The 25969-nt window shown below is 39.3% G+C and overlaps 2 protein-coding genes across 2 annotated transcripts in view; both read right to left on the reverse strand.

The window, feature by feature from the left end:
* Positions 1-150: 150 nt before the first annotated feature.
* Positions 151-8935, reverse strand: LOC135719165 (uncharacterized). The gene is made up of 2 exons (XM_065241750.2): positions 4285-8935; positions 151-1363 (listed from the first exon to the last, which is right to left on the reverse strand). Exons 1-2 carry the CDS (start codon positions 5096-5098, stop codon positions 1212-1214), a joined length of 966 nt encoding a protein of 321 aa, XP_065097822.1. The 5' UTR covers positions 5099-8935; the 3' UTR covers positions 151-1211.
* Positions 8936-9076: 141 nt separating this feature from the next.
* Positions 9077-25969, reverse strand: part of LOC135719162 (inter-alpha-trypsin inhibitor heavy chain H3-like) — a 31830-nt gene continuing 14937 nt past the window's right edge. Inside the window, exons 12-22 of the mRNA XM_065241748.1 lie at positions 17678-17859; positions 17395-17580; positions 15162-15298; positions 14818-14966; positions 11073-11105; positions 10928-10978; positions 10704-10817; positions 10380-10581; positions 10087-10259; positions 9889-10000; positions 9077-9809 (exon numbers count right to left, since the gene is read on the reverse strand). Of these exons, the coding sequence (XP_065097820.1) occupies positions 9671-9809; positions 9889-10000; positions 10087-10259; positions 10380-10581; positions 10704-10817; positions 10928-10978; positions 11073-11105; positions 14818-14966; positions 15162-15298; positions 17395-17580; positions 17678-17859 (1478 nt within the window). The 3' untranslated portion in view covers positions 9077-9670. The remainder of the gene's footprint in view (positions 9810-9888; positions 10001-10086; positions 10260-10379; positions 10582-10703; positions 10818-10927; positions 10979-11072; positions 11106-14817; positions 14967-15161; positions 15299-17394; positions 17581-17677; positions 17860-25969) is intronic.

A 25969-nucleotide genomic window follows, 5' to 3' on the forward strand; every position in this document is an offset into this window, starting at 1 on the left:
TATTTATATTTCTTATATCCTTTTTAGATGCTGGGTTATTTTAAACCCAGTGTTGGGTAGACACTGATGGGTTAAAAAATATTAATAATGTTACAGTTTCGTCTTCAGGGTCTTTAACATTGGATAACTTTAATGTAACCTGTAATAAACTGCATTTCAGTCAGGACCACTTGAGTCAAAAATAAAACAAATCTTTGCCATTTAAAATGTTTATTTGCAAGATGTTAAAATTACATTTGGCGGTATGGCTCTGTTCTGAATTCCCCAACCTTTTCATGAGCTCCATGAAAGCTAGTCAGGGAACAGCAGCAGCTTCTGGGGACAATCTCCCATATAAACTGGGATAGCAGCAAAATTCCCCCCCAATTAGAACAGAGCGTGCATCAGTGACAATGAAATGAAACTGATTAAGTTAAACAGAGTTTAAAGGAGGAGCTAGGGGAGGAGGTGGGTTGCAGCAAAGCAGTGAAAGCAGCCAAGCAGACAGACTGAAAATCCATTTAAATAGGGCGCCCTGTTTGAAAGGGACCAATTGATGCATAGGAATCGGATCAGCTGATAGGCTGGGTTTAGGTTTGACAATCAGCTGATAGCATCGCTTGACTACGTGGCCTGCCTGAACTGACGCTGTACGCTATATTTCAGTCAGGACCACTTGAGTCAAAAATAAAACAAATCTTTGCCATTTAAAATGTTTATTTGCAAGATGTTAAAATTACATTTGGCGGTATGGCTCTGTTCTGAATTCCCCAACCTTTTCATGAGCTCCATGAAAGCTAGTCAGGGAACAGCAGCAGCTTCTGGGGACAATCTCCCATATAAACTGGGATAGCAGCAAAATTCCCCCCCAAACAGACCATACCAGGCAATCATCCCTGGCCCTTCCTGCTATCGAAGAGCCAGCAGAGGATTAAAAAAAAAAAATTTTTTTTTTTCAAAAAGCCAATAAAAATAAAAATACCTATAGAACTACATGAGCTAGCAGAGAAATAGATATATGAAGCAAAAAGAAATAAATAAAAAGCAAGCAATAAATTACTGAAGCGATATTTATTTTAACTACATATCACAATCATTACTCATAGCTTTCTGAGCCTCAAGGATGGCTCGAGTATCTGGCCGGAGGTACCGTTCATAAGCTGCCGAAGACCATCTTCCCATAGCTTTTAGGGTAGAAACGGGAGTAGAGGAAGCTGCAGTTGTAGCAGCCCCTATGCGCAGCGAATGGGCCGAATAACACTCTGGGGGTAGCCCGCAGAATTGACAAAGCAGGCGGAAACGGGATGCAAACCAGGCTCTGGACATGGGCTTTCCCTCCTCTGTTGTAAATAATGGGTCCTCCAGACAAGCTTGTGGACGACACCTCAGATAAGCCAACATAGACGACAGGGGACAAAAAGCAGAGTTAGTTTCAGACACAAAAACAAAAGATCCTTCCCCATCCCGATCAGTTTTTGAGTGCTTTAGAAATATGGTGAAGTGGTGAGAAAATATTGAAACATCAGATATTGTGAGATCATGTGACGGATTAAAAGAATCTGTGCGTGTTGAAAACTCGCCACCTCTGAGAAAACCATAGAAAGCCGTAAGCAAAACAGATTCCAACATAATATCAGAATAGATCCCAAAGCATCCCTCTCTCAGACGTGATATTAATTTTTTTAAAAGTGGAAGTGTGAGAGGGAGACGATGATCATTGCCTTTAGGTTTCTCTTTTTTAAGTCCATTGAGCAGGAGACGAATTGAAGGATTTTTTAACAAGCTGATGGTGGATGGATCCAAGCAGCGCAGATGGAACTGAATGCCGGCTATCATACTCTTGATGGATGAAGGCTGCATTTTACGAGACTCAAAACAGTGGACTATAAAAGCACTAACATATGAAACATTGACAGGAAGTACATCTACAGTGAAAGTTGCACAGAAAGAACTAAAATGAGACCAAGCAGAGTCATACATTTTTAATGTTGATTTTGCTAAACCACTACGCATGTACTTGGCTGCTGAATGCAAATAAGATTGAAGGGTCATGTCTAATCTAGAACCGTTTGGCTGAAAAGAGGGCAAACCAAGCTGGCTGGCGCTGAATCCGAACACAGGAGGTGGAATTTCTGAAATTCAAATCGAGAAAGGGAATCAGCAATTTGATTGTTTAAACCTGGAATATGAGCAGCTCGAAAAATGAAATTATCCATGACAGATAACCAAGTAAGGCGCCTGACGAATCTGTTGATAAACGGAACTGATGAGCGACCTTTGTTAATAATATTAACAGTTGCCTCATTGTCACAAAAAAACAGAATTTGTTTTCTAGACCATTGTTTTCCCCACAGAATACAAGCTATCACTATGGGATATAATTCCAACAGAGCAGTGGACATGTTATTATCCGGCATGGAAAGCAGCTCCTTTGGCCATTTGCTAGCAAACCACTGACCATTGAAAACCCCCCCAAAACCGACAGAAGGCGCAGCATCTGTATACAATTCAAGGGCTGAAGAAGACTCCAGATCATCATGATAAAAAAAAGAAATGCCATTCCAATTTTCAAGGAGCAAAGACCAGAAACTGAGATCTGATCTGGAGCCTGCGTCTAAGGTAACTATGTCCTTAAGATCTTTGACAGATTTGGAAAGATCGAGGAGTCTGGCAATGAAAGACCTGCCTTGGGGAATAATACGCATCGCAAAATTAAGATGGCCTAGTAAAGAAAGCAAATCTCTTTTTGAAAAAGAAACGGAACTCTGAGCATTTCTCATGATTTCACGAATGCGTTTTAATTTCTCAAGGGGCAACGAGGCTTGCATTAGATTCGAATCTAATGTAATGCCTAAAAACTCGATAACTTTGAGTGGGCCTAAAGTTTTTTCCTCAGAAAGGGGAACACCTAAATCGGCGAAAGTGTATTTTAACGCCGAAATGCATCTTTCTGGCTTTGAGTTTTTATAATCCACTAGCAGAAAATCGTCTAAAAGATGGAGCACATGCGGTAATTTGCAGTTATTTAGGAGAATCCAACATAGCGCCTCTGATAGTGTATCAAAAATTTTTGGACTACTGCGACAGCCAAAAGTGAGCCTGACCGAAAAATAAAATTTTTCCCTCCATTTAATGCCAAATAAATGCCACTGCGATGGATGCAAAGGCATAACTTTAAAGGCGTCTGAAATATCTGCCTTTGCGAGCCATGCACCCCTACCTGCTTTTTTAATGATTTTAATTGCGTCATCAATGGTTGCGTAAAACAGAGAAAATGGAGCTAGAGGAATAAGACTATTAATACTTTGAGCAGCATCATTATGAGGGGCGGACAAATCAAAAATTAAGCGCTTCTTTCCTGAATATTTCCGAGTAGCTATCCCTATAGGATTAATCCGACAAATTGAGAAAGGGGATTTATCAAAAGGCCCAATAAGAAATCCTTTCTTAACTTCCTTTTCCAACAAGGAATCGACAATTTCAGGTTCTTTAACAGCAGAAAGCAAATTATTACAGAAAAAAGACTGATTAGGCAACCAAGACAATCCTGCAAAAAACCCTTGGATAAGTCCGGTTATTAAATAATTGACAAAGCAGCGGTTAGGATGATTTCTCAGTGCCTGTCCCAGCTTTGGAACATTGACTGGGGTTGATGGCTTTATTTCTTTTTGTCCTTTCTCATAAAGCGGGTTCGTCTTGGGCACACAGATTTTGGGTGGCCGTCCCCGCAGTAACTACAAGCATGAACATATTTACAATTATAGAATTTGCAAACATTTTCATTAAAATTATAACATAAGGGAGTAGCAAATGGTGTCACCTTAGAGTCAACAGTTTGAAAACCAGACTTAGATGGAGGAGACGCAGATTTGGGGCATAGATTGAGGGTGTGAGAATGAGAGCCACAGATCGAGCAGGAAAGAGCTTGATGACCAGTGAAATGTCTGCTTATGAGGGTTAAGTCAACTACAGACCAGTCCAACCTTTGATTGAACCGTTGAATGAACATTGCAGCTTTTGCAGAGAATGATTTATGATATTCATAGAAGAGAGTTCCTCCATAGGTCAAAGCCAAGTCAGAAATGATTGCTAAATAAGTGTCAAGCTCGGCTCTACGAGACGGATACATTTCGCAGATGACGTCTCTGTAAACCCCAAATGCCACATTAAACTCAGCTAACGTTAACATTTTTGAAAGTCGGGGGTCGCTATCTTTAAGCATAACAGACACATCGCCGCAATCAACAACACGCTTCTCACTCATTTCGGAGCACAATAATATTTTGACAAGGTTGACATCATTACCTGCGATGATTTGGCTTCTCAACTGATGAGAAATCGCAGCAGCCGGCGGAAAGAATGGAGAGCCTGTAGTCACGGGAACTGCACTTCCCATAGTTCTTCGTGGTATAGTCACTGAATTGATGACGTCATCATTCTGCTGCGGAGTAAACACGGGCAGCCGCGCCGTGGTCGATGAGGAGTTATCGCAAGACGGACCAGAAATGGAAAAGTTTGCCGAGGCCTTAGATCTTGAACCGGACTCAAGAGCTTGAATTCTGGAATTCATGTTGGAGAGCGAAGACTGAATGCTGGACAAAGCTGACAACACTGGGTCGTTGTTTTGGACTGAAGAAGAGTAGATTGCTCGGGTTGAGACGTCGGATCCGCCTGCCCGCTTGGGTGCAACATCAGCCGAAGTGGAAGCCGGTTCTAGATTCTTTCTCTTCTGCGTCTGTTTCTTGCCGGAGAATGGAGGAGGAGGAGGAATATCTGCTGCTGGAACGTCAATTTTTTCACAAAGCAAAGCAAAAAGTTCCTTATGCGAAGCTCCAGTTGGTGCCGGGATGTCGTGTCTGTATAAGGTTTCCAGTAATTTCGGCAGCGGCCAGTCAATGATGCTGGGAGGACTACAAGATGATTTACTTGCCAGGCGAGAGCTCCGGCGGACAGAAGCATTGCTTTCGTCATTAATGGCTTCCTCCGCTTGACTTATTTGATGCTGGGATTCTTCGATGAATTCAATTTGCCACGGATCTGTAACGTTATCATTTGCGGCGGCAGACATGGTCAGCAGTTGGGTGAGTAACGTTACAGCAAAATAAAAGCGTATAATCATGTTGCAAGAAACTGCGCTTTTGCAAGCAAAGCAGTGAAAGCAGCCAAGCAGACAGACTGAAAATCCATTTAAATAGGGCGCCCTGTTTGAAAGGGACCAATTGATGCATAGGAATCGGATCAGCTGATAGGCTGGGTTTAGGTTTGACAATCAGCTGATAGCATCGCTTGACTACGTGGCCTGCCTGAACTGACGCTGTACGCTATATATTTGTGCTGTGAGGGGGACAGGGGTGAGTGTGTGGTGCAATAACTCAAACAACATCATCAGAACTGGGTTCTGGTTCAGCAAGAAACAGAGAACGAACTGGAGAAACCAAGATGAACCTGAAGATTTGACTTTACATTCAGATTACTCAGTACGAGTGGATCAATGCTCCCATAGTTTGTCTAATACCAGGGTAACATGACGATGATGTTGAGAAAGAGAGTTCGAATATATCAGGATGTCATCTATGTAGCCAATTATGAACCTGTTAAGGTATTCGCGGAAGACTTCATTCATCTACCCTTGGTATACAGAAGGCGAGTTGGATAGTCCGAAGGGCATGACCTGGTATTCATAGTGTCCTGAAGGGGTTACGAAGGCTGTTTTCCACTCGTCAACTTGACAGATGCGGATCAAATTAAAGGCATTTCTTAGAGATATTAAGAGCTCCTTGCAGTTGTTCTAGTGCGGCTGGGACCAGAGGAAGGGGGTAACTGAATTTTACCGTCTGAGAGTTCAGATGTCTGTAGTCGATGCAGGGTCTCAAGCCACCATCTTTTTTGGCCACAAAGAAACTCAAAGCTGCAGGGGGTGTAAATGGTCGAATGAATTACTGTTGTAGAGCTTCCACCACATACTCTTCCATGACCTTCTGTTCAGGGATTGACAGCGGGTAGATGTGACCCTTGAGTAATGATGCTCCAGGTTGCAGGTCGATGGCACAGTCCTATGGCCAATGAGGTGCAAGTTTGGTTTCCAGTCGCTTGCAGAAAACATCCTGGAATGGCCGGTATTCTTTGGGTATTTCTACCTGCCGTTGAACTGGGGGACTTTCGACGGTAGTGGATCCGATAGGGAGTTCTTTGTCGGACTTGGGTGATGAAGAATAATGGAGAGAAGTGGACTTACGAACGAGTGTTAGTCATGACTGGAAACAGTTCCTACCCCAGCTAACGACTTCACCATTACGGCAGTCGATGTTTGGGAGGTGTTTGGATAGCCACGGGCATCCCAGGATGAGTTCTGTGGTGGATTCCTCCAGCACCATAAAGGATATTTCTTCTACATGTAAGCATCCAACACGAAGGGTTAACGAAGGGTTATTTGTGTAATGACGAATATAACCTTTCCTTGAATAGTGTGAACAATGAGATCCTGTTGGTATCTGTGTCTTCCAATGTTTAGTTTTTGTAGGAGGTGTGTGGACATGAAGTTCTCTGCAGATCCTGAGTCGATGAGGGCTTTCGCTGGGACACAAATTAACCTGGGACAGGAGGTTAACAGGTGTACTGAAGTACAACTTAAAGTTTCAATATTCGGGGTAAGTTGAACTGAGCTTACCGTTGGGCGAGGACGTCGAACAGGGCAATTGACGATGACATGCTTTTCTCCTCCACAGTAAAGGTAGAGTTTATTACGGATGCGTCGTTGACGTTCTGAAAGAGAGAGGTGTGTAGAATCCACTTGCATAGGTTTTGGTGCTGGAGGAACCAGAGAAGGAGCCAGGGGTGGAGGATTTGCAGCAGCAGATACTTTGTCACAGGCTGATAGACATTGAGACACAAATAGTTTTCTGGATAAGAGTTTCCAAACCCATCGAATCCTCATATACCACTATAAGTTGTTGAATATGGGGGTTGAGTCAATGACGAAATGCTGTTTTAAGGGCAGTTTCATTCCAACCACTGGAGGCTGCAAGAGAACGGAAATTAAGGGCCTATATACTCACAGACAGCTTTCCTTGAAGTAGATTGAACATCGAATTGACCAAGAGATCGGACATCGTCTGACCAAACACTTCCTTGAAATGCTGAAGAAAACTAGACAGAGATTGTATTACAGAAGAAGTCGAATTCCATAGGGATTGAGCCCAAAGGAGAGCTCATCCCGTCACCATCACATGGTCCCTTCCTGTCTAAGTGTGCTATTTATGGCAAAGTTGCTCAAGATTTTATGTTGATGTAGAGGACACTCATCACAGAGGTCTTCATAATTAAGACAAATGGTTACACTTTATTTTGATAGTCCACTTTAGACATTCTACTAACTATAAATAACTTTGCAACTACATGTCAACTAACTTTCAATAATTTGCAATTATACGCCAACTTACTGTCATTAGTGTATTAGTTGACTGTAAGGGTTGGGGTTAGGGAAGAGGTTTGGGTTAGTGGAATAAGTTGACATGCATCTGCAAAGATACTTATAGACAGTTGAATGTCTGTTGAGATATCATCACAATAAAGTGTTAGTAGATATTAAGCAGACTGTTAGGACTTTGGTGTGATCGGTTGCACTTTCTGTTTGTTTACCTTTTGTCTCTCACGTGCGTACTCCTTGTCCCCTCCCTTCTCGTTATCCCTGATTGTTTTCTACAGCTGGTGCGTGTTTGTCTCTCTCTATATTAGGTTCAGGTTTGCTGTGTTTTGTGCACGTTCGTTTTGTTCTTCCGTGAGATCGCTGCCATGTCGTGTCTGACTCATGTTGGTCTTTGATCCTGTTATTAGATTTGTACTCACTGTGTTTGCCTCCAGGACTCGGTTGAGGTTTACGCTCTCGCTCGGTTCCTGCTCTCTCTCTCTTGGAAGTTCTGGATCTCTGTTTTCCTCTCTCTGTGGACATATCGGATTATACTCTGTCAGGATACTGACACTTTTGAACTCGGTACAGTACAGATCCGTGAACATTATATGTCTCATGTACATCTCTCATCGGTGTGTCTCGTTTTCAGACAAGATTCGATTGGTCGTATGGTGTTCATCACCCATCGTGGATTGTGTATTGAAACTCCAGTTCCTGAAAGCCCCTTCGTGGATTATGTATTGAAAGCCATGTTCCTGATACCCTCGTGGTTTGTGTATTGAAAGCAGAGATCCTGATAAAGCACCCTTGTGGATTATGTATTGAACTTCATGTTTCTGAAAGACCTTCGGGTGGATTATGTGTCGTAAACAGAGTTCCTGATTGGACTGTGTTCGTGAAGTTTCCAGTGGATTATTGATTTTATGCCCCTCTCGCTATTACTAATAAACATTTTATTGCATCACATTCCTCTCTGTCTCATCCTTACACAGACATTCTACTAATTCTCTTAAGATTGGTAGTTGATAAGTAGTTGCAAAGTTACTTAAAGTTAGTAAAATGTCTAAAGTGGACTTTCGAAATAAAGTGTTACCAGACTAATATTTATGTTGCACTCATGCATTTGACAGATGCTTTTTTTAAAGCTTTATTATATATTTTATCTATATGTGTTTGACTCCATGACCTTGCCATTGCTCACATCCTACTTTATGAATGAGTTGAATTATACATTTCAGGCCTAACTTTAAAAATAGTTGGCGTGAACTCTGTCATATGAATTCTCAGATACACATGTGAGAAGCAGCCCAGACCCTGTGATAGACGGAGAAAAAGTGATATTAAGCTGTTCAACCAAATGCACTCTGAATAGCAAACATGCTTAAATCTGGTATAAGAATGGACAACAGGTTAAAGATGGATTCACATTATTAAACAAGCTGTACCTGGACTCAATCAACAGTGAGGAGCTACAAGAGTATTCCTGTACTGTAGGAGGAAACACAACATCTCATCATACATCTGACAAAATTATATAAGAGATAGTTTTAGTCCTTAATGCTAATTGGTTTATTCTCAGCTACTGTATGACATCATCACTGAGCTGCAGCACTCATAGCTGATCATTAATATTGTGGCAGTTATAGTTTATATGTCTAACAGTTCAGTAATCTCATAATGAAAGGGGCATACAGTATGTGTCTTTATTATTTTCATTTTATAGTAAATGTTATATATAACTCGCGTCATCATTTACTTTGGGGTTTGTACTTTTTGCATATCGTTAACATGAAATAATACACACTTACACACCAAAGGAAATTTTAAAACGTGAATCGAACAATAGGTACTCTTTAAACAAGGTGGCCCTTAATGTGAAAATTATAATTGTGCCAAGTTAAAACTAGCAAAAGACAAGGTTTACAGAAGTAGGAAACAATCGTGTTTGAGGCTCATGATAAGTCATTACCATATACAGAACTGTTATTATTCATCTATGCCTATACATACAGTTTTACATTCTATGGTACCTGTAAAGAAATGACGATGATGATTTAAAAATGTGTAGTAATTCTAGATTTGCATTTCAATCTATTCACAGATTTATCTGACCCACTATTACAAAGTATTTAGATATTTCTGCAGTGCCTTTAATTGGAATGTTTATAATTTGCAGACTTAAAATATTTTTTAAAGTTACATTTAAGACATTTTTAATATCTTTCAACTGTCTCATCAAGATTGTTTACTATATTTTTTTCTTCTGGGTATATAAGCTCATTATTAGATGGTCTTGAAAAGATCAGACATGATGTAGTCTGTGTGAACTCCATCAAGAAGTCCAGTGCCATTATTATGAATGAACCAACAAGGCTTATTTTCTCCATACTTCACATTCTGTCTGAAATCTTTCTGCCAACCTCTGTTGATAGAAATAATGCAGCATTATTTTAACATCAAGATCTCACAGGTCCATGTTCAATTCAAGGGCTTAAATTCACCTGGTAACAACAAGCTCATGTCCTTTCAAAAGCATGATGGCATCTGGTTTGCTTGGATCTTCTCCTGGAAAGAGGTCACTGACCTGAAACTCCACACCATGATAAAACTGTCCTGAAGAGATTATGACAAAACATTTCAGAAATAAGCACGTACTAAGTACAGTAAGTATTGTGTGTTAATGTCTTCAGATGTTTTACCAAGCAGGCCATGGACACTTTTAGATAGGAGGTGACTGTCCAAGGTGTAGAACCCAAGATAGTCTTGATGATACGGATGATTCTTCCAAACTTTGTGCAGGATGATCAGAAACTTGACTGAGTCCCTCAAGGTCACCGTTAAACTACGATCTTTGATTATCTGCAGATCCATGCTGGAGGATGAATGAAATACTGCAAGTGTTCAGTTTACTTTGTTGCCTCTTAAAATACATGTACTTAAAATAGGCTACATTTAATCAAAATTAATCTATCAATAAAGCGCTAAATCTCACTTGGTCCCTTTGATGGTGGCAGTATCAGACCAGAAGAACTTTGCATCTTTTCCCTCCTCAGACACTGAGATCTCCTTTGTGCTCACCATTACTCTAATACCAAACCTCTCATGAAGGATTCCAAAGCGCCCAAAATATGTTACCACCTTCTTCCCTGGGACAACCTTCTTATCTCCAATGGTTTGTCCATTGACCACAATTCCTTTGTGCAACCATCACATGTAACTATATGGACTTTATCTATATATACCTGTACATGTACACAGTATTCTTCTGATGCTGTCGTCTTGTCTAGCAATGGACTTGTCTTCTAGTTATGCTCACCTGTAAGCGGGTCTCTAACCAGGTTAAATATGGTACCAGGTTTGTCATCAATGTTGAAGCACAGGGCATCATTCTGTTGTGATAGCTCAATAAAAAAGTGTGGATCTCCATCAACTGTTCAATTGCAAAGAAAGGCTCTGTTTGATATACAGTAAGTAAAATCTGGCTCTTTACCTTATATTTTAAATGCATTAATTACTCATTAAAGAAAATAAAGCTTTTACCATAAGTTGTAGGTGCTCTGTAGCTGTAGACTACTGGTGCAGCAATGTGATCTGCAAATAAAAAGTTTTAATATAACAAATACACTTAAACATATAATCTGTTGCAGTGTTTACATGCTTGCAGTGTGGCAGCGTATAGACGTACCTGTACCAGAGAATTGAGGTTTTCCTCGTTGCTCTGTGAATAAGTGTAGAGAAAGTAATGAGTAATGAAATGAAAAGTAATGAAAGTAATGAATGTTCAACTTTCAAGATGAACATATAGAACTCCAAACAGTTACCATTAGAGATGCACCAATATATATATAGAATTTGAGCTTTGTGTATAGAAAATGTAAAAAAAAACTACTAGTTGAATGTTAAGTATGCTCATCACATGAATGAATGACACTTAGAAAATGTAATGTAACCTAATTTAGCTAATGCAAGTTAATATAACCACAAATCTATCATCATCGGCATTGCAAATAATGTATATGTAAGTGGGCTTTATAATGTAATTGTAAATATAATGCAATGTCAAGACATCAAAGTTCTGATACATTATAACTTATACTTCAAATACACTACAATTATTCATAACTATGTGGAGTTCATTTGGTTATAAAAGAAATACCACTAACAGCTAAGTATTGTAAGGTATTATAACTGTTGTTTCAATTATTTATGAGATTATACAACATGATTTTTAAGGCATTATACCTGCATTATATAATGAATTAAAAATACCCTTATTAAAGCAATAAACCCCAAGAAGCAGTGGGTTACCAGTGCATTTTATAACAGCTAAGGGGCGTTGTTAGGCACAACGCGAAGCTGTTATAAAATGCACTGTAACCCCACTGCTTCGAGGGGGTTTATTGCGTTTATAAAACGGTTACTTCATATGCATAATGTTAGAGGGATTTTATAAAATAAAACACAAATAAGTTGTAATTATATTAGTACAAATATTACTCTTCCGCCAAACAAAGTAGTTCCTCAGAATCAAGTGTGACTGAAACAGAGCGCAGTTCACAACCAACAGAGATGCAGCAAAGACACAGTGGCCCTCATTTATCAAAAGTGCGTACACCAAATTTCCAGCGTACACCTGGCGTACACCCAAAACCACGGTGACTTTGAGATTTATCAATATGGACGTTGGCGTACGGCACGCTCAAATCCTACGCCAGCTCAGGAGGTGGTGTACGCACATTTTGAGTTAGTGCAGAAATGCGCAAACAATTCCTAACACCACAAAACGCACTGACAAACTAAAATATATGATATATTATGACCCACTGTAAAAAAACAAAAACATAGTAATTATAAACTTCAGGGTTTATTTTTATGCAACATGTACTTCAATGTTTAATTTGTGAGACTTTACCAAAGCATTTGATTCGTAGGCATATGTATTCCTTCAGTTGAGAGCCTGGGCGCTTTACCTGACGTTTCAGGGCAAAGCATGTGAGCGGAGCGGAGACTTGAGCGGTGCGGTAATATTACCATCAAAGCGCCTCTCTAAAAATTCCGCTCGCTCAGCACCGCTCGTTGAACCCAGAACGCCCTTTGATAATTTGCTAGTTCGAGAATCTGTAAAAACGTCTAGCAATAAGTTATGGAATTCAAGTAAAAATCAAAGTTAAGATTGGACAGAAAGAAAACATTGAAAGGAAGTGCGGAGAGACTGTAAAAGTTAGCAAATATTCATCCTGGAATCTGAAGCGGCACATTGCAAGAAAGCACAAGGATGTGCTACGAAAACATGGTAATAATGCATCAAAAGGCAAGCTAGTTACATACCATTCGATGATAAAAAATAGCTGCACATGAATAGGTAAGGTAAAATGCTTGTGTTGAATGGAGCCATAAATCCGATCATGATGACATGCAGACAAAATCATGGCCACGAATGATCGTGCTACATTATGGACACTTCTTTTTCTTATTTAGTCTAAAGTATGGCCATAAATATAAAATTCGTTCCCAATATTCAACAGTTTGTTCCTTGGAATTAATTATTATAATATTTCGTAATTACTATTACAATTATTATTACTTCAAATTATGAATTAGCCTAGTAAAACATGTGGATGTCGTGGAAACCAGTGGTGTAGTCTACGTGATACGCAGGACTACGCCGTATACCCACTAGAAATTGTCAAGAATTTCCGTATACCCACTAAAAATAGCGTGAGGGTGCGTAACAGCATGGTTTTGTGACATTTCAAACTTTTAGTCATAATTTAGATGTGAAGCACTAAACATTTTCATGCTACACTTGCTACTTTAGCAGGTTTAAATGGATATACATAAGCTATATATTTGATGACTTCCTGCCGAACTGCGCGATCCGATTGGCGTATGAAATCAAATTACTAGCGGCGCTAGAGTGACTCCCTGCTGAAAAAACCAGCATACCAGCAAGACCAGCATATGTTGTGTTTTGGTGCTGGTTTTCTAGTGAACACCAGCTAAACCAGCATCAAACCAGCATCATCACCAGCATTAGCACCAGCTAAACCAGCATTAGCACCAGCATCCCAAGCTGGTCATACCAGCATATGTTGTGTTTTGGTGCTGGTATGCTGTGACCACCAGCTAAACCAGCATAGACCAGCATAATTCCCATGCTGGTCCATGCTGGTTTGATGCTGTTTTTTTCAGCAGGGCTGGGGCGCAGACTGCTGTGGCGCCACAAGAACCCACAGGCGAGTGACAACAAAGTAGCGCAAGAGCGATTCCAGTTATCACATGGAGAAATCTGCTTTGAATCGCTCTCGCGGTACTTTGACATCACCAAGAGGTCTGCTTAGTGCCAAATGAAGTCGAACCTACAGTGTTGCTGCTCACGCGACACTGTAAACAAACAGTTTGTGGAGAAGTGAACGAGAGTTATCCGGAGAGTTAACAATGCACATGTGAGTAAACAACATTTAAATCATCAGTCCAGTTTAATACTTTATCTGGAGGTAAGGTTTCAAGTGCAATAAAATAAGCCCGTTTATGTCCTGATGGTTTCAGCATGCTTGTGCTTCACAGTGTTAAACTTCCCTTCTCTGTGTTCATTTATATATCTACGTTCAGGATGTATATGATCTTAAACTTCTGTGAGGAAATTCATGTCTGCGTTGATGTTCAGTTCAGACTTGCAAATTAAATATCATTTTCTTCACTTGGTTTTGGTGTCTAATATTAGGCTACATGATGGTCTTGTAATAATAATTAAGTAAAAGCCTATTTTCATTTTTAGACAATGCTTGTATTATATGCAAAAAAGAAGCTTTTTATATCAATGACTATGCAAATTTAATTATTAGAATTTGCTGTATTAGAGTTAATTCATGGTCATTTTAAATGTGTATTAATTAAAAACATTTACACCAGGGGTGTCAAACTCAATTTCATCCCGGGCCACACCAGCATTACGGTTAAACTCAAAGTGCCGGTTGTATTTGAAAGACTGTATGAATGTATCAACTCTTTTTATTACTAAAGACACTGTTGTTTATTTTCATAAATCAGTACGCAGCAACAGTGGCGCAGTGATACTTATGTAATGTGGTCTGAACTGTGAGGTTACCGGTGTATTTTATCACGGCTTAGAACGCGTTTCAACCAATCAGAATGAAGAACCAGAACTGCCCGTTTTATAATATGCATTATACATACAGGCTTTATAGAAAGTGTTACCAAATTATGCAAATACTCCAAACAACTGTCCCATCTGTATACTGTAAAAAGTGAAGAGTTGGATCAACTTAAAAAACTACTCGAATTGTTAACACCTAAAGACATTTTTGTTTTACTTTTTACAGTGTAAGAGGGCAAGACTGAAATTTGAATAACTGCTGCTTTAACATGTTTAGCAGTTCCATGCATGTTGGTGGTTTGTGTTATCGTACCTTCAGTCAACTTATCAGCAATGAGCGCGTCCTCACTTTCAGGTTTAGTGACGACCATTGAGGTAAGTGGTGTGACAAAGTTGTACTTCAGTGAGAGTTTCAAAGCCTCATCTGTGGCGTTTCCTTTCTCCTCCGGTGAACCCTTGTCTCTGTAAGACAATATTAGAAAATTCTCACTTCTCCGAGAAAATACTAAACTGAAACACAGTTAAAATAATTAAAGACAATCAATGCAAATTGGATTTTTAACATTTCATTTTAATATTGTACTTTTATTTTTTACTAAAAGTTCAATAGAGATCAGGATTGTTGGCCTTTTCATTCATTATGCTAAAGATGCTGACTTTTTATCCAAGAGATCCTGGATGGTCAGATACGCCCATAGACGCTCAATGAAGTTTCCAAAAACATAGTCTTCATCAGGGAATACAGTTTTCCACTCCTGAGCAATTGCCTGACCTTTCACCTCAAAATTATCCAGCTGTTGAAATTAAAGCAAATCTAGATCAGTTATAGGTGTCCCGCAAACCATTTTACAAATGAAGAGGATTGTTAAAAGGATAGTTCACAGAATAATAAAAATGCATTCTGTCATCATTAACTTACCATCAAATTGTTACAAACCTGTATAAATGACTTTGTTCTGTTGAACACAATGGAAGAATGTTTGTCACCAAAAAAATCTGGGGCAACATTCACTTCCATACAGAGGTGGGTAGAGTACCCAAAATCTGTACTCAAGTAAAAGTACAAGTACTTATACAAAAATGTACTCCAGTAAAAGTACTCAAGTAGTTAGTTACTCGTTACTTCGGATCTGATAAAGAAGTAGCGCAAAAGCACTGAATTTCAGACTACTTGGAGGGTTTTCACAAACCTCTCCTTAAAAGTTTCATTGTTCTGTTTATATACAAGTAAAGCAGCCTATCTCAGTCCTGCAATGGGTACATTAAAATCACACAACGTGACACAGATGTTTTCTGATGGTTAACTCTGTATTTATTTTCATGTTCACAACACACCTGTGAGCGTCTGCCTTTAAACATGCAAACAGTAAACAAAAAATAACGTGTGTGTCTGTTTGTTATCATGTTTTTATATGAATAAGTTATTTTCATTGCCATTAAAGTGCAATTACTGAACATAAAAGGGGGTTGATAAAAATGATCATTTTAGAATTTCATATGGAACTTATCTGTTTGTGCAAATCAACTCTACATTTATTATAATATATAATACCTGTTTCTTTAAAATCAAACTTTATTCTTTTATTTTTTTCTTTTATTCATTCTTTAGGAAGGATTTAAATAAAATACAATCCCGTTTTTAATTGAATGTATTTTCTACACATTAGTGAGGTGTCTGGATTTGTGTATAAATGCAAGACGTCCTTACATTATGCTGTTCAGTTTGTTTAGATGTGGGGTAATGTGCAGATGTGAACGTGCTGTTTGTATGGTTTAACTTACACTAGGTTTTGTCATCGCTTGCACAAGAGTGCATATGGCAAAAGAACTCGGACAGTGTGTGAAATGACCATTAATAGTGTTCAAATAGACATTACTGACACTTACTTCAGGTTGGATCTTGAATTCCTACGCTGAGATGTCAGCTCGTTTATTGAACAAAGCATGCATCGCATTATGAAACTATTCTTTTTGACCTCTTGGAGTGAAAATATAGACCGAACTTGAAGCCACGCATGATCGGCCTCCGATATCTCGCACAACGCACAGGCGCCCGCAACTGCTTCTCCTATCATCTACGCGCGGTCGCGCGCTAAAGGGTGACACAGCCTGTCTCGCAAAACTTTCGAACACGCCCTATAAAGTTTAAATATATATATATATTCATTAATTATTACCATTTGAAAGTAGCGCAGTAACGCCACCAAATGTAGTGAAGTAAAAGTACAGTTTTTTCATTAGAAATGTACTTGAGTAAGAGTAAAAAGTACCCATCCTTAAATTTACTCTAAAAGTACTAGTTACCCAAAAAATGTACTCAAGTAAATGTAACAAAGTAAATGTAATTCGTTACTACCCACCTCTGCTTCCATATTATAATTTTTTCTGACTATGAAAGTAAGTAGTGCTACAGATCAGATTGGTTACAAACATTCTTTAAAATATCTTTCATTGTGTTCAACAGAACGAAAAATGTAGGTTTGGAACAACTTGACAGTACAGTAAGTAAATGATGACAGAATTTTTTTTTTTTTGGTAACTTTCCCTTTAAGGAGACCAAAATAAAAAACTGTATATTGTCAGCTGTGCACGATAAGTATACTGAATCTATCTTAGAGGGCATTTTAACATGCATAGCAGTAATAAGATTGTACATTTGCAATAAAAAAGTGCAAAGACAGAAATGTGCCTTTTTCACTTTAACATGTTATATTAATCACACAGACATGCAATCATTTTTTTACTTAATAAATACCAGGATATTAGAGGGATTCATTATTATTACTGTACACAAACCAGTCAAAAAATAATAATATTTGAAATTATCGTTTTTCAGACATGGGCTTTGGTCTATAGTATGATTTCAATATAAGATGGTTGATACACTCACCCCTTGGGCAGATACTTCAACCAAAAAGTTGTTCATTTCAATGTCATTAAGTTGGCCAGCGACCATGATCTCAGAGCCATTGAAGAGCTGTTTGAAGTGGCTTTTTGTCAGCGAGTTAACAGTGTTATCAGGATAGTGAAAATTCACGTCTGAAAGGAGAGGACTTGCCACTTCTTCATAAAATCCCTTGACAGTAAATCATTAGCAAACTATCAGTGACAGTGTTCAGGTTTTCACAATAGCTCTCAATGTTAAAGGAATCTACATTATAGAGTGTTCTTACCTTTAGCTGAAGTGGAGCATCTGAATCCTCATAAATTCTGCGTGCTACTCCATTGTTCTGCTTGCTCAAAACATCCAAAAATCCATAATCTGCATCGTTGCCAAAGGCCAAAGAGAACACACTGAAGTTCCCACCAATGGCATTACGAATGCTTTCCTGGATCTCAGGAAGACTTATTGGATCTTAAACAGAGTATGAAATGCATTATTCATTCAATTATTCAAAATACACAGGCAAGAGCAATACAATTAAACAAGAGAGAAAACAATGTATATAAAAAACTGCTGGATAGTATAGGAACCGCTCAAGCCAATTTTTTTACCATTTAGACTATGTTTACATTAATGCGTTTTTGTTTTAATGCATTACTTTTGCTACAGTTACAGTATGCCTGGCATATACACTTCCAGAGTTTTCGACCCTTGTAAACAGAGACTGTAAACTCTGAAGACCCTGTTTTAGTTAAAAAAAAAGAAAAAATTCTCCTGGGTTGCGCTGCAGTATAGACCATGGACGTAAATTAAATTTGACAGGGGGGACAATAAATGTAGCATTTTTCAAGAGCATTTTTTGAGGGAGACAAATAATACAGCCAGAATTACTTGTAAGGGCAAGTGCACACAAAGGAAAGCCTAATATTCTTCTTCAAACCATTAATTTATTGCAATGTTTTTAAACCATTTACCATAAAGCCACCAATTAAACTTAAACTTAACTTTAAACATCATGACAGTTAGCTAGCATTATAAGCAGGACTTTGAACCAGATTTTTCCCAATTGGTTCGTTCCGAACAGAAACAGTATTTTAACGTTTCGGGTTTTCGGTTCAACCCTAAAATTGACGTTCTTGAACCGGTTAGAACAAAAAAATAAAGTTCCCGAACCGGTTAATAACGTTCTGTCAGTTGTGGGACACACAAATAAGTAGGCTAATCATTAGATTAGAGATTAGATTAGATATTTCTTTATTCGTCCCACAATGGGGAAATTTCAGTGTTATAACAGCAAAAACAAAAAGAAGACATAATAATATAATAAACATTATCATTATAAGCAAAAGAAGTATATATAGTGTTTACAGACATATTGCACCTAAAAGATATTGCACATTTTTCAAAATTACTGTATCAACAAGATGTATATAATGGTGACTGGTTCACTGGGAGCAGCTCCGATTGTAAAGTCTTATAGCAGCAGGGAGAAAAGAATGTCTGTATTGCTCCCTCAGACACTCAGGATGTAACAGTCTGTCACTGAAGGAGCTTCTCAGAGCTGAAACCATTTCATACAGTGGGTTAGTGTCGTTCTCCAACAATGATGATAGCTTTGCTACCATCCTCCTTTCTCCCACCTCCTTTACAGTGTCCAGAGGAATCCCAAGGACTGAGCTGGCCTTTCTGATCAGCTTGTCCAATCTCTTCATTTTTGCAATAGAAATGCTACTACACCAGCATACTACACCATAAAATATGGCTGAGGCAACCACAGAGTCATAAAAGGTCTTCAGTAGCTCTCTTTGCACCCCAAAAGACCTTAGTCTCCTCAGCAGAAAGAGTCTGCTCTGTCCTTTCTTGTAGATTGCCTTAGTATTATCTGTCCAGTCCATTTTTTTGTTTAAATACACACCCAGGTATTTATAAGAGTCCACTCTCATGATGTCCTTTCCCTGAATATTCACTGATGGTAAGGAAGTCTGTTTACGCCTACGGAAATCCACCACCAGTTCATTGGTTTTCCCCGCATTTACCTGGAGGCAGCTCCGTTGGCACCAGTCCACAAAGTCCTGGATCAGTCCTTTGTACCCCTTATCATCATCATCTGAAATCAAACCGACGATGGCAGAGTTGTCAGAGAATTTCTGTAGGTGACAGGTTGATGAATTAAACTTGAAGTCTGCAGTGTAGATGGTAAAAAGAAACGGAGCCAGAACCGTTCCCTGCGGGACTCCAATGTTGCAGACAACCATGTCAGACTCACAGTCACGGATTCTCACATACTGTAATCGGTCGGTAAGATAGTCCAATATCCAGGAACACAGATGATGGTCCACTCCCATGTACATCATCTTATCCCTCAGAAGCGTAGGTTGGATAGTGTTAAAAGCACTGGAGAAGTCAAAAAACATGACTCTCACAGTGCTCCCAGCCTTTTCTAAGTGTAAAATAGCACGATTCAGGAAGAAGATGACAGCGTCTTCCACTCCAGTGCCGGGTTGGTAAGCAAACTGAAGTGGATCCATTAATGGGCTCACTAGAGGTCGCATATGAGTTAGTACCAGCCTCTCTAATATCTTCATCAGATGCGAGGTCAGTGCTACTGGTCGATGATCCCCCAGGTCTTTTGGGCACGACGTCTTTGGTACAGGCACTACACAGGATGTTTTCCATAGCTGTGGCACCTTCCCCAGCTTGTTGCTCAGTTCAAAAATGTACAGCAATATGCCGCACAGCTGGTCTGCACAGGTATTAAGTAGTCTGGAGCTGATGCCATCTGGTAGCCTTCTTTACTTTGATTTTCCTGAGCTCCATTCTCACCTGTGCTTCAGTAAGGAACATTGTGTATTGGTTGGAGTGGGGGCTGGAGGGAATTAGCAGGGAGGGAGAGTAAGATGTGTTATGTGTAGGCTGTGAGTTAATAGCAGTGCAGAGAATGATGGGGCTGGAGCAATCTGCTATGGAAGCAGAGAGGGGAGGTTTCAGCAGAGGGAACTGGATGGAGGTAGGTGAGAGTGGCTGGTCAAATCTATAAAAAAATAGATTTAGATCATTCACCCACTTCAGGTCACCCTCAACCTGAGAGTTGGACTCCTTATGACCAGTGATGGTTTTTAGCCCCTTCCACACACCACTGACGTTGTTCTGCTGCAACTGATCCTCCATCTTCTTCCTGTAGCATGCTTTTCCTTCTCTGATCTTCCTTCTCAGCTCTCTCTGGACATTTCTCAGATCTTCCTGGTTTCCAGATTTAAAGATCTTCTTCTTCTCTTTAAGAAGAGTCTTTATATCAGGGTTAATCCATGGCTTGTTGTTGGGAAAACACCTTACAGTCCTGGAAGGTACAGTATTTTCCACACAGAAATTAATATAATCCGTAATACAGTCTGTTAAATTGTCAATATTCTCTCCATGATTATTACATAATTCCTCCCACATAGTTGTTTCAAAACAGTCCTTCAGAGCCTCATTGGTCTCATCAGACCATTTTCTCACTGTACGGGAAACAGCTGGTTGCCTGCATACAAGAGGTTTGTACACAGGTTGGAGATAAACCAGGTTGTGATCCGATTTACCCATGGGGAGGAGGGGTGCTGAAATGTAAGCCTCCTTTGAGTTTGCATAAAATATATCCAATGTTTTTATTGTCTCTAGTATAACATAAAACATACTGGATAAATGTGGGTAGAGTAGAGGATGGCGGGGCATGATTGAAATCTCCAGAGATAATGAGGAGGGCGTTTGGGCTCTGTGTTAACAATTTGTTGACAACAGAATGCAGGACGTCACATGCCGATTCACTATCGGTCGAAGGGGGAGTATACACCACTATCACGATAACATGCGAAAATTCCCTAGGCAAATAGTACGGCCTCATGCTAACGGCTAGCAGCTCAATGTCCTTACCACAGATCTGTTCTTAAATAGTAATGTGACCAGATTTACACCATCTATTATTCACAAAAATTACCAGTCCTCCTCCCTTTCTCTTACCGCTCTCCATCGTTCTGTCCGCGCGCAATAGTTGAAATCCATCCAAAGCCACGGTCATATCTGGTGTTAGCAAAGTTAGCCATGACTCCGTAAACAACATGATGCTACACTCCCGGAATTCCCTCCGATAGCTCATCCATCTTGTTGGTTAAAGATCTCACATTTCCCATAACAATGTACTGTAAGGTCTCCTTTTAATCCGACACAGAGACCCCAGCACGATTTCCCCGTCGTCTCCTTCTTAGCTCCTGGGGAATGTCCGGTTTTTCCTGTAGTGGCATCACCGTGTTACGGAATGCTAACAGCTGATCTCTGGTGTAAACAATATGACCGCTGCTGTGAACAGAGTTTCCAAACGCGACTGTAAACAAACAGAGGCGGACAGAGTACACAGCTTCAGTACTTGAGTAAAAGTACAGTTACCCCTTGCTAAATTTTACTCAAGTAAAAGTAAAAGTACTACAGTCAGATGTCTACTTAAGTAAAAGTACAAAAGTACTTGTTTTTAAAAGTACTTGAGTATCAAGAGTACAAGAGTACATTTTCTAAATATTGCATTACTACTGCCACAGTGCACGTTGAACCATGTGAGATGATTGACAGCTGTACAGCAAATGATAGAGCTCTGAGGTCAAATCTGATGCAAATCAGGAAGAGGAGACACACATCTCACTCCGTTCGCTCTTTGAGCTCTTCAGATCGCATAATTCAGTGGAAAATTAATAGAAATGTTATTCTGTATGACTAAATATTTTACTAACATGTGATAATTAATCATTATTTCCCCAAATATGCTCACCATTGTACTAAAAGCCCTGGCGGATTCTGTATATTTTATCTATTTGAACACAAATAAACCGAAGAAGAAGAGAATAAATGTTTTACGGATGATGATTTCTATTCAAAATAATGAGCGTTACAGATTCATTATTTTGGACTCCTGGCATATATTAAGAAATTAATGTTACTGCAAACCAGTTTAATCATAAACAGTGGTCAAATGTCGAAGCTGGAGTCTTAAACCTGTCTTGTGATGCTGAGTTTGTCCAGATCAAGTAAGAGTGTGATGTTTTGACGAGTAATTCATTTTGAACAACAATAATCCGGGCTCACCAGTGATTCCTGCCGCTGAAGTTTTGTTTTGGTAAACACAGCAAACACTTGAAAAGAAAACTATCATTAACTTGCTCAGAACATTTAAATAGTCTGGCGAGGTGGGGCCACGGGTTGACACATTCCCAGAATGGACCTGCTGCGTCTTCATCCATTGTTTCGTGAGTGGTTTCGTCTCTTATCTAAATCTGACCATGGTGACTTTGGCGGAAAGCTGAAGGTGATTGCTGATAGGCTGTCCCAATCAGTTGCGCCTGCACAATCCAATCACGTTTAAGAGAGGGAAACAACAAATTGAGGGTTTCTGAGATTTTAATTTTTCCCTTTTTTTAAGAAAAAGTAACGGGTACTTATGGTTATGGATAGAAATGTAGTGGAGTAAAGAGTAAAATATTTGCCTCTCAAATGTACTTGAGTAAAGTCATGAGTACTCCAAAAAAATGATACTCGAGTAAAGTAGAGATCCCTCAAAATTGTACTTAAGTACTGTACTCAAGTAAATGTACTCCGTTACTGTCCGGCTCTGTAAACAAAGTCCAAAAAAGTAGGAAAAGTAGAGCAAACTCGGTGCCTTTGTTAATGTCCATCTGTGCAATTTACAAAATACACTAAAAAAGAAAAAACACAAAGTGCCTAAACCCTATAGAGTAAGTAAAAAAATACAAACTTAATAAGAGCTGCTGTAACAGGCTGCCACTTGGGCGGCGCCATTTGTGGATTTCCAATAGGATTTTCAATATCGTTGTCAATATCAGACATTAAACTTAAATTATAAGTCTACATAATTTTCCTTAAGTCTCTATGTTGTCATCAAACATTAAAAAAGGCTACATTATGTAAGCGGCATAACTGTAATTCTGACATGCCTACATTTGTTTCAGCATTTTACATAAATTAAGACAAGGACAATTTCTGCCATGTCGTTTTTTGGCAAACAACTTAACACATATCAATTGTACATAGCTCAATCTGCAAATAACTGGCTACATAGCTGCAAGGCCTTTGCCAATACAGCAACAACAACTGGCCATAATCATATGAGAAAAAAGATTCTGCCTACAGGAACAGCAACAATAATTTGCAATATTCATGAATGCAAAAAATCGAATTAAATTAATAATAACACTGTCTTTATTGTATAAATTAAATATTATTATCATTATTTTAGAGCTACAGAAGTGATTTTCTCTTTGTCTTGGGTTTGATTAACATTAATGACAGACTTAAGTATGTTAATTGAGGTTACTGTCTCTTTAAGATAAGCACGGGCCTGGTTTCTGCCTCTAATCTATACATACACTTAAGACATAAACAAGTGTTTTTTTTAGAAAAAGAATACTGTGGTAGTTTGAGATCATTTTGTTTGTATGTGTCCTATGTCAAGAACAGAAAGATTATTCGCTTGCTTTTTGAAACGCGCCTCTCCGCACACACACAGACAGATTACAAATTCCAAACGGCGCTTCAGGAAGAAGATGCAGCAAAAACAGTTGCTCCACATAAAGTGAAAATTATGTTGTTTTTTAGTGCTTTATTCGCCAAATGTATTTTATTGGACTACAGTTTGAGATACAGTAGCACAGCTCTCTCTAATGTTTAAACATCAAGAGTTCTGATCTTTGAAGGGTATAGGGATAATCACGTTTGATTGGAGTTGGACCGGACACATTCAATGGCATGTGCATCTGTGCATTAAAAAAATGCTCACTGTAGTGCCTTTTTGTGGTTAAATTGTTTAAAATCACTTAAGTGTTAACATTTGCAAGCCTTTGAAACACATGCAAATTATCAACTATAATCCTATTTAAATTTGCGTATAAATCTGCGAATCGCATGCGAGCCGAACCGTGGGTCGTGATCTGTACAGATCACTGACCAACTGCGATCCATTACACCACTAATAAGTATTAAAAAAACAAACATCTTCAGATACTTGGTAGACATTTACCTCTTATGACTGAGCATTAGAGACTTGGGCTTGAGTAGACTACTTGCTGGTGGCAAGCTTCTCATTTCTCTTTTGAGTCAACGACGACCGGAAGTGAACTTCACCGATATTGCACAGAAAACTTGTCAAAGAACAAAAAATAACGGTATTAACCGGTAACCATTATTTTAAATAAGCGATTCTGATCCAGAACATATATTTTTTGAAAGTTTTTGGTTTAATTTCTGTTCCTTGCAAAACATCAAAAGTTTCTGGTTTTTGTTTTCGTTCCATGAACCGGTTCAAAGTCTTTATAAAAAATAGGCTACATAATTTTTTGTCATGACTAATTTATTAATGATTCTATATTGTCACAGATTCGCCAGGTCCTTCCACACACACACTTCTCATTACACAATCACCGGACTTTTGATTTGCTGCACCTGTCGCCTCTTCATTATGACTGCTCTATATAAATCAGCCACAGACTCACACTCTGTGCGGTCTCGTCTAAGCAAACTATATTGTGAGCTATTGTGGACTTAACCTGACTCTCTGTTTATCTAATACAGTGGTTCTCAACCCTAGTCCTCGGGCCTCCCCTCCCAGAATGTTTTAGATGTCTCCTGATATGAAACACCTGATCCCACTCATTAGACTCCTTCCAGAATGTTTGAAACTTTCTTAATTAACACACTAACAAGCTGATGAACTGAATCAGGTGTTTTATATATGGAGACATCTAAAATGTTCTGGGAGGGGGGGCCCGAGGACTGGAGTTGAGAACCACTGATCTAATAGATATTCCTATCATCCTCATCTTCAGTGGAGTTTTGGATTTTGGAGTGTGTCTGTGTACCTGTGGTTTCCCTCCAGACTTCTATTTATCTGCCATTGTCCATTTACTCTTTATAATTTCAAAAAAAACTTACTCTCTTCGTTTACAGCTATCTTTAGATGGTACCATCCGGCTCGAACGTTACATTCAGAGAGCAATCCGCATGGAGAATCGGATGTTGTGCATGCCAACATTCCACTGTTGCACTTTATCGCCCACCAGAGCTGCCCTCTCCAGGACCAGAACCAATGCAGGTGGACTCAACACGAATCCCACTGTCAGAGCGACAACGGCGGATTACCCAGGGTCTGTGATTATACTGCGCCAGCAAAGGGCATGTTATCGCGGAATGCCCCATCCGTCCACCAAGAGCTCTGGTGAGTACGGTCCAGCCAGAAAATACACTCCTTTGAAAGCCAAAATTAAGTTATTGTTTCGTAATCTCTCTGTTACACTGCCTGCCCTTCTCGACTCTGGGTCAGCTGGGAACTTCATCTCAGCCCTGCTGGGCCAGCAGTTTAACATCCAGTAAGAGCCCATCCCACAGAAACTAAAAGTTCAGTCTGTCACCGGAAAACTCCTTAACTGTTCATCAATCCAGCATTGCACCAGCGAAATCACTCTGACAGTGCGTATCCTGCATCAGGAAAAGATCAAACTTCTGGTCTGTGAGAATTCCACCACAGACGTGATACTTGGGAGACCCT

The sequence above is a fragment of the Paramisgurnus dabryanus genome, chromosome 14, assembly GCF_030506205.2.
Source record: "Paramisgurnus dabryanus chromosome 14, PD_genome_1.1, whole genome shotgun sequence".
In the NCBI taxonomy this organism is placed as follows: Eukaryota; Metazoa; Chordata; class Actinopteri; order Cypriniformes; family Cobitidae; genus Paramisgurnus; species Paramisgurnus dabryanus.

What these genes read in the sequence shown, in the direction of transcription:
- LOC135719165 (XM_065241750.2), bottom strand. Translation starts at nt 5,098, where the DNA reads ATGATTATACGCTTTTATTTTGCTGTAACGTTACTCACCCAACTGCTG. An exon ending in GAGAAGCCAAATCATCGCAG is followed by an intron (nt 1,364 to 4,284) that starts GTAATGATGTCA and finishes GGCTTATCTGAG; the next exon opens with GTGTCGTCCACAAGCTTGTC.